Source organism: Rhineura floridana, chromosome 2 (assembly GCF_030035675.1).
Source record: "Rhineura floridana isolate rRhiFlo1 chromosome 2, rRhiFlo1.hap2, whole genome shotgun sequence".
NCBI classification, from domain to species: Eukaryota; Metazoa; Chordata; class Lepidosauria; order Squamata; family Rhineuridae; genus Rhineura; species Rhineura floridana.
Window position 1 is genome coordinate 161,557,835 of NC_084481.1, and position 17,034 is coordinate 161,574,868.

Here is a 17,034-nt window from a genome sequence, read left to right on the forward strand (position 1 = left end):
GTGCCACTGTTGTGAGCCATCCAAGGGCCGGTCATAACCCATGAGTGAGTCATGACACACTAGATGATTAATATCTTCAGACCAGGGCCGCCACCATGCTGAAACTAAGCAGGTTTGGGTCTCAGTCAGTATCTGGATGTGTGACTATCTGGAAACCACAATGTACACCACCTTGGGTTCCATGATGAAGAAAGGTGGGATATCAATTTAACAAATAAGTAGAAGCAAATGGAACAAAGCAAAAAGCATATGATCTTATTTCTAAACATTTGCACCAGCCATCTCAAATCAAGTCAACATGGTGTATAATTTCTTCTCCAATTTCTGTACCATTTCTGCTCCAATTTCTGCTTTAACCAACACCCAATGCACAGGCAAATATAGCCATACAGCAGCTGCTCTATATGGTGTGTAGTTTGTCTGCAGCTATTTACTGTGAAATTTGGCCCAAGATTTAGCATACCACAGTAAGATGGTGAGTAATGGCAGCTCCCTGTTGTAAGCCGCTGTATGCACAGAAACAGCTTGCCATGTGGCAACCCTTTCAAGGGGCTGCTTTGGGATAAATTCATATGATGGCTTGATTGTGGGGAAATTGAGCCTTAAGCTTTAAATATGTGTTTTAATTGTAGATGGAAGTTTTAGTTTGTACACCGCCCAGAGAGCTTCGGCTATGGGGCGGTATAGAAATTTAATAAAATAAATAAATAAATAAATAAGCACCATGGTTTCATTTCCATTTACTTTTTTAGAATGATAGTGTTTCATTTTTGCCCCTTAACATGGCTAGTTTGAAGGTCACAGTAAGTATGGTAAAGTGGACAGTGGACTTCAACCAGAGACACTTGGCTTCTAATCACAACCCAAGTGAGGAGCTCAGTCCAGTCACCATCTCTCGGCCTAGTTCACCTCACAGGTTGGCTAGTGCTGTAAATATGTTGGCCTGGTCTCGCAATATAACATATGAACTTTTTTAAAAAGTGATGGGAAAACTTATATACAGGTGCATCAACTCTATGTTTTAATGCCATGCCTTAAATGCTCTTGAAACCTATTTATACAGCTCTTAGAACTTGATAACTGATGCTTTTTACCTGATCACGATCGCCTGCAAAACAGCAGCTTTTCATGGTACAAGAATTAAAGTAGCCTTGGTTGTCAAACTGGAAGACAGGCAGACGGGAGTGGATGTCATAAAGGACTGGTGGCAGCCGACGTCGCAGAGCGAGCAGCTGTGTTCCATTGCTGTTAAACCGCACACTCATAGCACTCTGAAGCGATAGATTCCCACCGTATCGGAGCAGGGAACTAGGAAACAGGAAACCAGAAAGACTCAGATGAGCTGCTTCAGTTCAACTACCATGAAGTATCTATTTGCCAACCCTGCTCTTTACATCAGTAAAAGAGTTCAAAGGAGGCGTAGTGACTACGCATGTAAGGGTTCCATGAACTACAGTTCTCAGAATGTTATAGTCAGATATCCTAAATAAGTTTCCAGGAGGGAGATGATCCTGAGGCTCCAACAAGCCATCCATGCTCTATACTTTAGGACAAACGTATGAATTAAATGTGTAGCAAAATATCAGACAAGTAGCAATCTTTATTTCAAGACCTTAATCCAGAAGACTAGTTGCTAAAACTAGCTCCTTTATTTATTATTATTAATGATTTATTAGATTTATATCCCGCTCTTCCTCCCAGTAGGAGCCCAGTACCTTTGAAATTAAAGGAGCTTAAGTTGATCACAACTGGCTTGTTCTAATGCTGCCAATTAGCAACCAGGCTAAGGTCAAGGTGCTGGTTTTGGTATATAAAGCCCTATACTGCTTGGGACTAGAGCACTCTGCAGGTGAGGGCCTCCTCCAGGCATCATCTCTTCAGGAGATCCATTCTGCAGAACATAGGAAGTGGGTCTACGACTTATGGCGACCTTATGAATCAGCAACCTCCAATAGCATCTGTTATAAACCACCCTGTTCAGATCTTGTAAGTTCAGGTCTGCAGCTTCCTTTATGGAATCAATCTATCTCTTGTTTGGTCTTCCTCTTTTTCTACTCCTGTCTGTTTTTCCCAGCATTATTGTTTTTTCTAGTGAATCATGTCTTCTCATGATGTGTCCAAAGTATGATAACCTCAGTTTCATCATTTTAGCTTCTAGTGATAGTTCTAGTTTAATTTGTTCTAACATCTAATTATTTGTCTTTTTTGCAGTCCACATGGTATGCACAAAGCTCTCTTCCAACACCACATTTCAAATGAGTTGATTTTTCTCTTATCCGCTATTTTCACTGTCCAGCTTTCACATCCATACATAGAGATCAGGAATACCATGGTCTGAATGATCCTGGCTTTAGTGTTCAGTGATACATCTTTGCATTGGAGGATCTTTTCTCGTTCTCTCACAGCTGCCCTCCCCCATCAAGTTCAATGTCCTCATTGTCAACTTTAAAGTTACATAAATCTTCTGTTGTCATTACTTTAGTCTTCTTGACATGACATGACATGACATAACAGAACAGATACAAAAGTTAACTTTTTCCCCTGCACTGTAGCAGAAACTGAGTATGTGAACTGGCCACTAAGACATCATTTTCCATGTAGGCATCATACAAAATGGTAAACAAAGCAGAATATGTGGAACAGTGAAGTTTTCAATCCTAATCCAAAAATAGAGTTTTAAAGATTAAATCAGATTTTACTAGTAACTAATAGATGCATGAAAAGGGAGAAAACATGACAAACAAGAGTTACTGCCCGCATCAGCCAATTGTTTCTTTTCCAGGAAAAATAGACAAGATAGGCTAAACAAGCTTCTGTCCTTTTGGCACATTTTATCATCTGGATGGATTGTTTTCCTGAGGCTTAAAAACAACCACTTACTGCCAGCAAAATGCAGAAAGGAAAGACAGCACAAGATTGGGACATTTTAAAAAAAGGAAGGAAGAAATGACAACTGTATTCATTATATTATTAAATCTTTATATCTTGAAAATGGACACGCCTAGCTAAATGTGCTGAATGCTTGCCAACGGTGTTAGGACATTACAGTCACTAGGCTGGATGCAAGGAAGTAAGGAAGGGCAGACAGGCAGGAAAGTGTTTACAGTTTCTAGCACTGCTGTTTACAGTATAATGGAGGGGTGTGGGAAGACTAAAAAAGAAGGATTAAATGCTTGGAACACACAACAGAAAAAACTGATTAGCACACAGTAGTAAACACAATTGCCAAGCTAATATTTAAAGCCACCATATTTCAATATTTTAAAGTGTGTAATAAGGATTTATGTGGACATCTAGCTTGACAGCAAGAATGGCACTGTGGTGGCGGCGGTAGCGAGAACCCAAACATTCAACTAAAAAGTAAGGTTCTTTTATCGAACTGGATGAGAAGCACACAAAAGGGTAGGGGAGAAAAGAATATCGCAGGGCAGAATGAAAAATAGCATGGAGACTGTCCTATGGCAAACTCACAGTACAATCCTGTCACATTCCATATACGAATAGCAAACCCGTTCTCTGAGAGCTTATGCAGCCAAAATTTATTTATTTATTTATTTATTGTATTTATATACCGCTGCATAGCCGAAGCTCTGTGGGCGGTTTACAGTAAAATGGCACCACCCATGCACGGGGAATGGATAATTGGGGAAGGTGGAGGAATGGAGTATCCTGGAAGAAGGCACAGCGAGAAGCCTGAACTTGAGCACTCCACATGGCAATATTTTGTTGCAGGTTCTTCTACCTGAATATCCTAATAGCAAATTCAATTCTTCAAGCGCCTATTTGTTATGAAGCTAAAACAGTACCATCCATGTTCTTTTATGTAGAAGTGAAAACATCAAGATTTTTTGTAAGTAGCATGAACCATGTATCCTGATATGTAAACTATGAAGAACAGGTCTCTAGAGAACATTATTTGCCAACTTTTAGAGAAGACAGCTAGTCAGATGATGGCTGAAATCGAACATAATCTCAAGACATTTTGAAGACAGCTGAAACAGGCAAAAATGTCACATGACGTTTTAAATCAGGTGTGGGGAATTTTTTTTCCAGTCCAAGGGCTGCATTTCCTTCTGGACAGCCTTCCAAGGGCCACATGCCAGTGGTGGGTGGGGCCAGAGGCAAAAGTGGTTGAAGCCACAAATGTAAATGTTGCATTTGTACAGTAGGCTAGTTTCTTCATACGCTCCCTCTTTCCTCCATCCAGACAAGCGAGAGGCATTATCAGAGCTCAAGGACACGCTCCAGTCAAGGAAAATCGTTTGGGGTGCAACAGGGTGTGGCCTGGGGAGATTCCTGAGGTTCAGCTAGGAAGACCAAGTAGGCTACATTTGGCCCCCTGGCCTGAGGTTCCCTATCCCTCTTTTAAATAAGCAACGTCTCACAATTCCAGAAGTGAACCCTTTCCAGCAAACAGACTCTTGTGGCACCATAAAGGCTTAACTCTATCCTGCACTGAGCCGGGTGTGTGTGGACTTGATGGCCTTACAGGCCCCTTCCAACTCTACTTTTCTATGGCATGTATTTTGTAGACAAGTCGAGAAAGTCCAAGTCTAGAAAACAGCCTTGGAAAGATTATGTCTTGTGGCCTTAAGAGTGGATGCTTAAATAATGTTCACCAATGTGTAAATTGCCACACTTAGTTCCATGTACGCTACCATGTATTAACAAACCACAGTACAGTATGTGTAAAGCTACCACCACCTAGTGGAAGAAAACCCTCGTAACAGCATTGTCTAAGCCACCCATGTTATACAAGAGAAATGTTTGCCTGAGGTCTCAAACAAGAACAGAAGATCATGCAGATAACTTCTCTAACGAGATCAAGCAAGGACCTAGGATAGCCCATGTTGCATCTTCTGATCACTCTGTGCATGCATTCCACTTCTGGGAGATTATTTCATACAAAAACACTCACTGTGCACATTATGTCTGGACGGAAATATTATTTTGTTTACTCAGGAACACAGGAAACTGCCATATACTGAGTCAGACCCTCAGTCCATCTAGCTTAGTAGGGTCTACACTGACTGGCAGCAGCTCACCAGGATTTCTGACAGGGGTCTCTCCCAGACCTACCTGGAGATACGAAGGATTGAACCTGGGACTTTCTGCATGCAAAGTGGACCATCTGCTACTGAGCTATGGGCACTGTTACCACCTTTTAAAGGACAGACCTCTTCTTCATTTAAAAATAATCCCCAGCAATTATCTCCATTCATTTAAGACACTTTCCTCCTAGGCCTGGGGTGGGGAACCTTTTTGACCCGATGGGTCAGATTGTTCCTATTCCCACCTGGACAGCGCAGCTTTGAAAGGTAAGCAGGACAAGCCACCTGTCAATTATATCACATCATTACGGCGTCAGCTGACTGACAGGTAGGTTGTCCCCATTCACTTGTCAAAGTCCCTTGCACTGTAATTCCCAAGCACCCAACAGTCAGCTGGATGTCAGGCGCTTGGGAACTGCAGTGCAAGGGGCTTTGCCAAGCCAATGCCCCACAGGGAACTTGGATATGCAGCTTATGCAGTTGCACCTCTATCTGCCCGATACCTGTGACATCACATATGATGTCAGGTGTAGACCAAGTCAGCGTGGTTTTTTTGGAGGGGGGGAAAGCCTTGCAGGTTAAATTTGGCCCAGTGCCATGCAAAAATTGGCCTGGGGTCTGGAGGTTTCCTATCCTGGTCCTTAGAGTTATCAGGGCATTTATAGAAGATGCTGTACAAATCCAGTATTTCAGAATATGATTTAAAGTCTAACAAGAGTTCCTGTTTAACGAAGCTCAGAAAACATGGCTTACTGTTAGTTTCAAATCCTGGTTATATAAGACTCCAAGACAGCATTAACCATGTTTGCACCAGCCTAAAAACATTTTCACAGGTAAGATAGGAAGGAGAAGTTCACAGCTGAAAGGAGGGAAGCTAAGAGGTAGCATGCATTCCTGTGATCCCTTTGTTGTGGCTAAGTGGTGCTTCCACACTAGGAAGGTTTAGCACCATACAGCCACTGCTCTTCCACCTTTCACACAGAAACTATTTTCCCTTTAACTCAAATCCTGTAACCGAGGGGTGGGGAACATGGTGAAGTACACCAGATGTTGTTGAACTACGATTCCCATCACTCTTGACTACTGGCAATGTTGGCTGGGATTGACAGGAGTTGGACTTCAACAACATCTGGAGGGCCACAGGTTTCTAACACCTGCCCATACTACAAATGCACAAATGGGCAACATCTCCATGCCCTTTTTTCTTACCTTCAGAGAAACAAACAAGTCTACCACTGTGCAGGATAGCTTTGCACAATTTGTCATTTGGGTAAATGAGAATGTACTTTAAATGTGTTAATGATATTTGTGTGGCACTATTTAAAAGAGATTTTAAAAATGGCAAATGAAAGCTGCCAAGAGACAATGAGAAGGTAAGTGGAGTAAGTGGAGGTGCAGGCAGGTAATGGAAGATGCAGAATGGTGTGGATAGAGACACCATCTCCAGCTACATCACTGCTCATGCCATCCAACTCTCTTCCACAGAAAGAGAAATGATAGTGCAATAGAAGTCTCTGCATGCAAGGAAAGTAGAACAATTGTGTCTGAAGCCAAAGCAATTGTTTACAAATGAGCAAGTGAACATATGGGAAGACAACTGAATGTGAGACTAGTTTATAAGCAATATCATCCAAATCCTCTACGGAACTTGAGTGAACAAATCATGTCAATTACAGAAAAAATGGCCAGTGTGGAAGCACCCAGTTTTGATAGTTTAAGAATTAAAAAATGTCTCAGAAAGAAGGAAGAGATGTTTCTGCTTTCTTGTACTTTAAATCTATTAGTTCTGGTCATCCTCAACAGACAGAGGGAAGGAAAGAGTAGGGATTCAGTGGGCCATTTAGTACATCCCATTTAGTCTAGGATAGACCAAGGAGGAACAGATTTAAAAATGACATAAAAAAACAATTTGATTGAATAAGACATTTCACTGATAATAAAGGGCAATTCATAATAGAGTGAGGATGGAAGACTGCTTAGTGATGCACTCTTCACTTAAAGTTTTCAAAATAAAGGTGGGAAAGACTCAGCAATGCTTCCCACTTTCAGCAGCTAATTCTGCTAGATGATCCATAGATCCCTTCTGTTCCAAAATAAAGTGAATTGAAAAACATGTACAGAGCACACTGATAATTCAGCTACCACTAGTAGTGGACAGTAGCAGTGGCAGCAGCCAGTCCTATAACAGAATTACTAATCAAACAGATTTTTTCAGCATAAAAATGTGACTCCATAGAAGTTTCAAATATAAACGTCTCAAGCTGTCCAAAACTTCTGAGTGCCAGAAGTGAGCCGTAGACAGTTAAGAACCTGAAGCAGTAGCATACGTAGTTAAACGTCTCAAACCCTAATCTTGATCAATCTGCTGCTTCCCTCTTAACCAAGGCTACTGCTGGGCCCACAGCAAACCTTATGTTCGTTCACAGGCACACAGCTACCCCGTTGATCTTATACGTTCCAACAGAATGCCAATTACTACTTAGAGAAAAAGTTACACTCCAGCAGAAGTTTGACTGGCAGAAGGTTGACCTCAATGGCCTTACAGACCCCTTCCAACTCTCCTATGATTCCACGTAATCAAGCACCAAGTTCTACTGTGAGCACCAAATTACCTTCTGTCTTCTCAGGTTCATAAAATGCAAAAGAAAGCAGATTCTTACCTCTGAGGCTTGCGAATGTCCCAGAGCCCCACACCTTCTTTTGAGTTGGCGGTGGCTAACAACCTGGGCTCAACTGGATTGAACATCACACTATGAAAGGCCGATGGATAATTAGCCAAGCAGAAGGGCTCTGTTAACAAAAAATGAAGATAAATTTATTGAAATGTTAGCACCTCTTGTGCAATGCTTTGGCTCCTGGCTAAAAAAATTATTAATGTGACATTTGTCAACATTTCTATAATTTCTTTCAAGTCAGTAAGTTTGATATCCATCAGGTTTTATGCCATCTTTCCGAGCATTAAAAAGAGTTCCCACACATTACACAGCAATTTGGGCACAGAAATGTATGATATATCTTCACCAAAACAGTAGTATTTACCCACAGAAACAATTTTTTACTGAGTGAATGTTCTTGAAATTATAGCCAACAGCAGCAAATATTTTAATTTAGATTTGTGTCTAACAGAGTCTTAAATAAGTTACTTTAGTAAAATCCATATAAATTGCATTCACTTGCATACAAGACAACAAACCAATTTTTCAGAAGTGCTCGACATTCCTTCTAATTAAAACCAGATTATGACATCAAAATTAATGTGGCACTGAAACCACTTCAGAAGAGATTTTTCATCAATTTTCTTTTATAACTTTAATGTGATACAACAAGCAAGAATAGTTGCTCCATCAGCATCCGAAGATAACGCTGCAAATTACTTGTCCAAATTGCCTAGAGACCTCCAAATCTCCAGTTTCCTGGCAAAATCCATATTCTCTCCTTGTTGCACAGCTTCCCAGTACTCCTGCTGTTCTCCTGAAGACTTGCTTCTAACAAAACCCTTATGCCCAGCAAAGCAGGCCAAGATCTAGGATCAAATGAACAATTGCTTCCTTGTCCTGCTTACCATTCCCTCCAACCTCTACATACCTGGAACTCAGGAAAACATCACATACATTTAGATGACAAAACCTGGACCTCATTAAACAAACCCCCTCACTATTGAATGCACCCATGTTTAAAATTGTGAACAACCACATACGGAGCCTGCAATCCTAACCCCACTCAACTGGGTCTTACTTCTATATGAACATATATTCAAGGACGTCATTCAGCTAAGTCCACCTCCCTCAACACCCTCTCTTTACTAGTTCCTAAGTCATTCACAGGTAGAGACATTTCATACCCATATGGTGACATATCAGCAGCTTCTAAGTCAACATTACAAAAAAAAAATCAATTTCTGACATACATTGAACTCTCAACAAAATGAGGCCTCCAAGAATCCTTGATTCCAAAAAGGCTTTGACATTTCCCCTTTTCTATTCCCAAAATCTAATCTAGCAAGTTAAATTCGACATAGTCCTCCACAGACTGATAGGCAACTTTTCAGTTTGCAAAACGCTATAGGGAGCAATTACAAGTGCTCAGGATAGTATTCGCAAAACCAGTGCTTGAAAAGACTTAAAAGCAGAGGCATAGTCAGCCCTGACCATGGCAAACTGGGGGCTGGGGAAGGTGAGTCTTGACCCATGAATGTAAGGGTACCAAGTACCACCTCCTGACCAAACAATGAGGCCTGACTCTGGTGGGGCACAGCACTACAGGTGCCGCTCTTTCCTTAGGCTTGGCGCAGGACGTGACTCCCCCTGCTGCCTCCCATTACCACTCCCAATCTGGAGCAGGTGCTGCTGCACCAGTTCCTTTTCCCAGAGCACCAGGAGAAGCTACAGCAGTTTCTCAGGTGCGCCACCTCTTGCCGGGTTGGGACCTACAGGAAACTGCCACCGGCCCAAGTGGAAATCACAAGATGATAGAGAGGCTGGCTTGGCTCTAGCTGCTGCTGAACAGCAGGCAGGTGGGCTGAGCTACCAGGCTGCTGCTGCTGCTGCTGCTGCCACCTGCTCGGAAAGCTTGATGGGCAGCTAAGCGGGGGCTCACCCAGGGTAACCGTTGGGAGACTGAGTGCAAGAGCAAAGCGGCTCTTTCTGCCTTGCGCGGGACGTTTGAAAAGTGCCCCGATGCTGCAAAGCCACCAGTGCTGGCAACAGAGTTACTGAAAGTTATTCGGGGAGTGAAGTGGGCAAGTGACAGGCCCCATGAAGGGTTCAAAGGGTTCTCTGGCTGCAGGGCTTGACAGCCATCATCCTAACCTTCCTGCTGGCTCCCAAGATCTATTGCCACCCAGTCAGGAGACTCTTTCCCAAACACAGGGTCAGGATAGAAACCTGGCCCTTTCCCTCTTGAATTTCCCAGCTGGACTGTTATGTTGAATCCCTGCGGCAGCCTTCTCCATTGAACCTAATGTGCTAGGTGGGCAGATGAACATAAGAACATAAGAAGAGCCTGCTGGATCAGGCCAGTGGCCCATCTAGTCCAGCATCCTGTTCTCACAGTGGCCAACCAGGTGCCTGGGGGAAGCCCGCAAGCAGGACCCGAGTGCAAGAACACTCTCCCCTCCTGAGGCTTCCGGCAACTGGTTTTCAGAAGCATGCTGCCTCTGACTAGGGTGGCAGAGCACAGCCATCATGGCTAGTAGCCATTGATAGCCCTGTCCTCCATGAATTTGTCTAATCTTCTTTTAAAGCCATCCAAGCTGGTGGCCATTACTGCATCTTGTGGGAGCAAATTCCATAGTTTAACTATGCGCTGAGTAAAGAAGTACTTCCTTTTGTCTGTCCTGAATCTTCCAACATTCAGCTTCTTTGAATGTCCACGAGTTCTAGTATTATGAGAGAGGGAGAAGAACTTTTCTCTATCCACTTTTTCAATGCCATGCATAATTTTATACACTTCTATCATGTCTCCCCTGACCCGCCTTTTCTCTAAACTAAAAAGCCCCAAATGCTGCAACCTTTCCTCGTAAGGGAGTCGCTCCATCCCCTTGATCATTCTGGTTGCCCTCTTCTGAACCTTTTCCAACTCTATAATATCCTTTTTGAGATGAGGCGACCAGAACTGTACACAGTATTCCAAATGCGGCCGCACCATAGATTTATACAATGGCATTATGATATCGGCTGTTTTATTTTCAATACCTTTCCTAATTATCGCTAGCATGGAATTTGCCTTTTTCACAGCTGCCGCACACTGGGTCGACATTTTCATCGTGCTGTCCACTACAACCCCGAGGTCTCTCTCCTGGTCGGTCACTGCCAGTTCAGACCCCATGAGCGTGTATGTGAAATTAAGATTTTTTGCTCCAATATGCATAATTTTACACTTGTTTATATTGAATTGCATTTGCCATTTTTCTGCCCATTCACTCAGTTTGGAGAGGTCTTTTTGGAGCTCTTCGCAATCCCTTTTTGTTTTAACAACCCTGAACAATTTAGTGTCATCAGCAAACTTGGCCACTTCACTGCTCACTCCTAATTCTAGGTCATTAATGAACAAGTTGAAAAGTACAGGTCCCAATACCGATCCTTGAGGGACTCCACTTTCTACAGCCCTCCATTGGGAGAACTGTCCGTTTAGTCCTACTCTCTGCTTTCTGCTTCTTAACCAATTTCTTATCCACAAGAGGACCTCTCCTCTTATTCCATGACTGCTAAGCTTCCTCAGAAGTCTTTGGTGAGGTACCTTGTCAAACGCTTTTTGAAAGTCTAAGTACACTATGTCCACTGGATCACCTCTATCTATATGCTTGTTGACACTCTCAAAGAATTCTAATAGGTTACTGAGACAGGACTTTCCCTTGCAGAAGCCATGCTGGCTCTGCTTCAGCAAGGCTTGTTCTTCTATGTGCTTAGTTAATCTAGCTTTAATCATACTTTCTACCAGTTTTCCAGGGACAGAAGTTAAGCTAACTGGCCTGTAATTTCCGGGATCCCCTCTGGATCCCTTTTTGAATATTGGTGTTACATTTGCCACTTTCCAGTCCTCAGGCACGGAGGAGGACTCAAGGGACAAGTTACATATTTTAGTTAGGAAATCAGCAATTTCACCTTTGAGTTCTTTGAGAACTCTCGGGTGGATGCCATCCGGGCCCGGTGATTTGTCAGTTTTTATATTGTCCATTAAGCTTAGAACTTCCTCTCTTGTTACCACTATTTGTTTCAGTTCCTCAGAATCCCTTCCTGCAAATGTTAGTTCAGGTTCAGGGATCTGCCCTATATCTTCCACTGTGAAGACAGATGCAAAGAATTCATTTAGCTTCTCTGCAATCTCCTTATCGTTCTTTAGTACACCTTTGACTCCCTTATCATCCAAGGGTCCAATTGTCTCCCTAGATGGTCTCCTGCTTTGAATGTATTGATAGAATTTTTTGTTGTTGGTTTTTATGTTCTTAGCAATGTGCTCCTCAAATTCTTTTTTAGCATCCCTTATTGTCTTCTTGCATTTCTTTTGCCAGAGTTTGTGTTCTTTTTTATTTTCTTCATTTGGACAAGACTTCCATTTTTTGAAGGAAGACTTTTTGCCTCTAAGAGCTTCCTTGACTTTGCTCGTTAACCATGCTGGCATCTTCTTGGCCCTGGCGGTACCTTTTCTGGTCTGCGGTATGCACTCCAGTTGAGCTTCTAATATAGTGTTTTTAAACAACTTCCAAGCATTTTCAAGTGATGTGACCCTCTGGACTTTGTTTTTCAGCTTTCTTTTTACCAATCCCCTCATTTTTGTGAAGTTTCCTCTTTTGAAGTCAAATGTGACCGTGTTGGATTTTCTTGGCAATTGGCCAGTTACATGTATGTTTAATTTAATAGCACTGTGGTCACTGCTCCCAATCGGTTCAACAACACTTACATCTTGCACCAGGTCCCGGTCCCCACTGAGGATTAAGTCCAGGGTTGCCGTCCCTCTGGTCGGTTCCATGACCAACTGGTCTAGGGAATAGTCATTTAGAATATCTAGAAACTTTGCTTCTTTGTCATGACTGGAACACATATGCGGCCAGTCTATGTCCGGGTAGTTGAAGTCACCCATTACTACCACATTTCCTAGTTTGGATGCTTCCTCAATTTCATATCTCATCTCCAGGTCTCCCTGAGCATTTTGATCAGGGGGACGATAGATCGTTCCCAGTATTAAGTCCCTCCTGGGGCATGGTATCACCACCCACAACGATTCTGTGGAGGAGTCTGCCTCTTTTGGGGTTTCGAGCTTGCTGGATTCAATGCCTTCTTTCACGTATAGAGCGACTCCGCCACCAATACGTCCTTCCCTGTCCTTCCGATATAGTTTATATCCAGGGATAACCGTATCCCACTGGTTTTCTCCATTCCACCAGGTCTCCGTTATGCTCACTATATCAATGCTCTCCTCTAAGACCAAGCACTCCAGTTCTCCCATCTTGGTTCGCAGGCTCCTAGCATTAGCGTACAGGCACTTGTAAGCAGTGTCTCTCTTCAAGTGTCTTTGGCACTTGTGGTTAGGCCTGTGGTAATTTTGCTCTTCTGAATTTATATCCTGTGCCCCTGCTCTCACAATGCCTACTTCTAGGCCTACCCCTTTTAAAATTTCATCATTTCTTTGGTTTTTATCCCAGGGGGGAGGTTTATTCCGAACCGGACCTTTCTCAGCTCCTGTCGGGTTTCCCCCCTCAGTCAGTTTAAAAGCTGCTCTGCCACCTTTTTAATTTTAAGTGCCAGCAGTCTGGTTCCATTCTGGTTCAAGTGGAGCCTGTCCCTTTTGTACAGGCCCGGCTTGTCCCAAAATGTTCCCCAGTGCCTAACAAATCCAAACCCTTCCACCCGACACCATCGTCTCATCCACGCATTGAGACTGCAAAGCTGGGCCTGTCTGGCTGGTCCTGCGCGTGGAACCCGTAGCATTTCAGAGAAAGCCACCTTGGTGGTCCTGGCTTTCAGCATCCTACCTAGCAACCTAAATTTTGCTTCCAGGACCTCACGGCTGCATTTCCCCATGTCGTTGGTGCCAACGTGCACCACGACCACTGACTCCTTCCCAGCACTGTCTACCAAACTATCTAAACGACGGGCAATATCCGCAACCTTCGCACCAGGCAGGCAAAACACCTTGCGGTCTACACGCCCATCACACACCCCACTGTCTATGTTCCTAATGATCGAATCACCCACTACAAGGATCCCTCCAGCCCCTGGAGATATATCCTCGGCACGAGAGGATAGCTGCTCATCCCCCAAGGAATGGGTCCCTTCTAAGGGATCGTTTCCCTCTTCCTCAGCTGGATGCTCTCCTTCCCCGAGACCATCGTTCTCCATGATAGCAGGAGAGCTATCATCGTTGGAGTGGGACACAGCTATAACGTCCCTGAAGGCCTCCTCCACACACCTCTCTTGCCTCTCTCAGCTTTTCCAGGTCCGCCACCTTGGCCTCAAGGAAATGAAGTCGTTCCCGGAGAGCCAGGAGCTCATTGCACCGAGAGCACACCCACGACTTCTGTCCAACAGGCAGATAGTCGTACATGCTGCAGGCGGTGCAAAACACTGGAAAGCCCCCACACCCCTGCTGGCTTCTTACCTGCATAGTTTTGTTTAAGGTTTATTACGTCAATGGGTTGGCGACTGCGGTTTAGTTGAGGTCAGGGAACAGACGGGCAGAGTGGGGGGCCCTGGCCTCCTCGCCCTGCTGCTGAACTCGCTCTGCTGCTTAACTCGCCTTGACGCTTTGTCAGCTGGGGCCTTGACACTTTGTCAGCTGGGGCCTTGACACTTTGTCAGCTGGGGCCTTGACACTTTGTCAGCTGGGGCCTTGACGCTTTGTCAGCTGGGGTTCCCTCTAGCTCGTGGAGCAGGCTCCCTCGCTAGGGTGCTCTCTATCTTTGGATTGAAGCTGGTTGGCAACATGCAATGTCCAGTCAAGGCATTATATGATGAGTAATTTTATGGCAGGTGGCTGTTGCACAGAGGAGCTAAATCGCTTCATTTTAAAAGCACAGCTACCACACACTAGTCAGCCTGCTCAACATCTCACCCTCCTCTATGCAGCCCCCCTCTTGGCCACAGCTAATCATTGGTGAGGCCAAGAGGGAAGGTGTAGTTTGAGGAGGAAAGGGAGTGGTCAAGGCACCCCAATACCCTGTGCCCTCAGAAACCTGGAGCCAGCCCTGACAACCACCAATATCTTATTCTGCATGATGACTTCTGTGTCTTATGGGGGGGGTTGGCACTAGGTAAAGATGTTTCATTTTCCCAGACTTTTTAATCTCCACGGATACTGGGTTATGCTGGAAATGGACATGTTCTATTCTTGTGGGGGGTTTGTTTTATTTTATTGGTTTTTATTACGGCTAGATTCCTTATAAATACTTGTTATAGAAGGGTGGGGTATAAACCCGTAAAATAATTTAAGACACCACCACAACAGGCGACCATACAATCCATTTTGACCTTTAACACAGTCCAGAGATGTCAAATTTCTGGACATTTTGGAGCCAAAACATAGATTTTGGGTAAAATGTAAATATATGCAGTACTAACTTTCTTATTCCCTAACTTATTACTATTTCAGCACAGAATGCATCGTTAACAAACCATAGCCATGTTGAAGGAAAAGAGGGGAGGGGAAGTGTCATGCAAAAATGATAATTTACTCTATGCAGCCTGTGTCTGGGGGAGTTACACAGGGCCAGGATACGCTGGTAACATGCATCTCACTGAGAGGAGAGACACACACGGTCAGAGATGGGGAGGGTGGAGATGGGGCAACAGATGCGTCTTGAGCCTACACCCAACTTCCCCAGAGCTCCATGGTACTGTTGGGTGCTCTTCTACTTCTGCCCCGTGGCTTGGTGATGCTGTTGCTAAGCGCCAAGTCGGTACATGATAAGATCACATGCATTCATGATTTAATTGTGGATGAGGGTGCCAACCTGGCTTGCATGACTGAGACCCCAGGTGGCAGAGATGGGCGGGACAGATCTTACCCAGCTCTGCCCCAATGGATACTTGGTGCAGCACTAACCCAGGAAGGTCAGGGAGGTGGGATTGCCATGGTTTAACAGAGTTCATTCTCCATCACCAGGTGACCTGCATCTGACTATGAGACTTAAAGACAGACTGGGGATGCTGTTGGTGTACCGCCCACCCAGCTGCCCAACAGCCTCCCTGACCAAACTGGCTGATGTAGTCTCGAGTGTGGTGTTGAAGGAATCCCAGATGACAATCCTAGGTGACATTCATGCTAAGGCTGCTGCTGGACTGGCTCGGGATTTCATGGCCTCCATGGCAACCATGAGACTGTCTCAGGTTGTCATCAGCTCTATGCACAGAGCAAGATATACCTTTGATTTGGTCTTTGCTCCAAGTTGGGAGATGGGGTGGTCTGGAAACAGCTGGGTCTCTACAACTCCATCATGGTCAGACCACCTTCTGGTTAAGTTTGGACTCATGGCAAATTGGGAGACTAATTAAGATGGCCCACCCGTGGAGACTTACGGATCCTGATGGATTCCTGAATGCTCTGGTGGACTTTCCAGTAGATACAGCATGTAATCCTGTCAAGGCTCTTGTCTCACTGTGGAATGCTGAAATGTGGAGGGCTATCGACACGATTGCTCCTGAGTGCCCTCTCCAGCGCTATGGAGCCTGCAATGCCTCCTGGTACTCTAGGGAGCTGTGTGCAATGTAACAGACTGGCCAATGGCTAGAGCGCCAATGGTATAGAACTCGCTTCGAGGCCAACAGAATACTACTTAGAGAGCATAATGATATCTACCATGTGGCAATAAGGGCAGCAAAGAAGGCTTACTTTGCGGCCTCAAGATACTGGCAACATGTTACCCAGCTACTGAAAGAAATGCATGGGCCAGGTTCAAGGTACTTGTGTTGATTCACAAAGCCCTAAACAACTTGGGCCTGAAAGTACTTTAAGGACCACTTGACTCCCTATGTTCCATCTTGATCACTGAGATCTTCTGATGGGGCTTTTTGGTGGCTCCCCATGCCCCCTGAGGTTTGGTTGGCTCGACCAGGGACCAACCCTGTAGTGTGGCAGACCCTGCCCTGTGGAACTCCCTACCAATAAAGGTTCGGCAGGAACCATCCCTTCTTTCCTGAAAACTGAACTTTTTATACAGGCCTGTTAACATGATTTTTTTATTCCAACCATTATTTATTATTATTACTTGAATTTATATCCCACTTTTCCATATAAATATGCTCAAAGTAGCTTACAATAGCACAAAAATGCAAATCACTACATCAATAACAATCATTTCGAAAACATAACAATAGTTTCAAATCATTTCAAGACATAACAATCCAACAATAACTGCAATTGATTACCTAAACATTATCCCATTTAAAGTCATAATAAAACAGGCTATCAATCAATTAAAATGTATCAAATTAATAACTTAACATATCAAATTAATAACATAACATTCCAATACAAAATACAAAAGCAT

At 44.0% G+C, this 17,034-nt stretch overlaps 1 protein-coding gene across 1 annotated transcript in view; it reads right to left on the reverse strand.

Annotated features, from left to right (window-relative positions):
* The window catches only part of DCAF5 (DDB1 and CUL4 associated factor 5), a 67,764-nt gene that overhangs the window by 25,054 nt on the left and 25,676 nt on the right, over window positions 1–17,034 (reverse strand). Inside the window, exons 5-6 of the mRNA XM_061611131.1 lie at window positions 7,712–7,841; window positions 1,095–1,308 (exon numbers count right to left, since the gene is read on the reverse strand). Of these exons, the coding sequence (XP_061467115.1) occupies window positions 1,095–1,308; window positions 7,712–7,841 (344 nt within the window). The remainder of the gene's footprint in view (window positions 1–1,094; window positions 1,309–7,711; window positions 7,842–17,034) is intronic.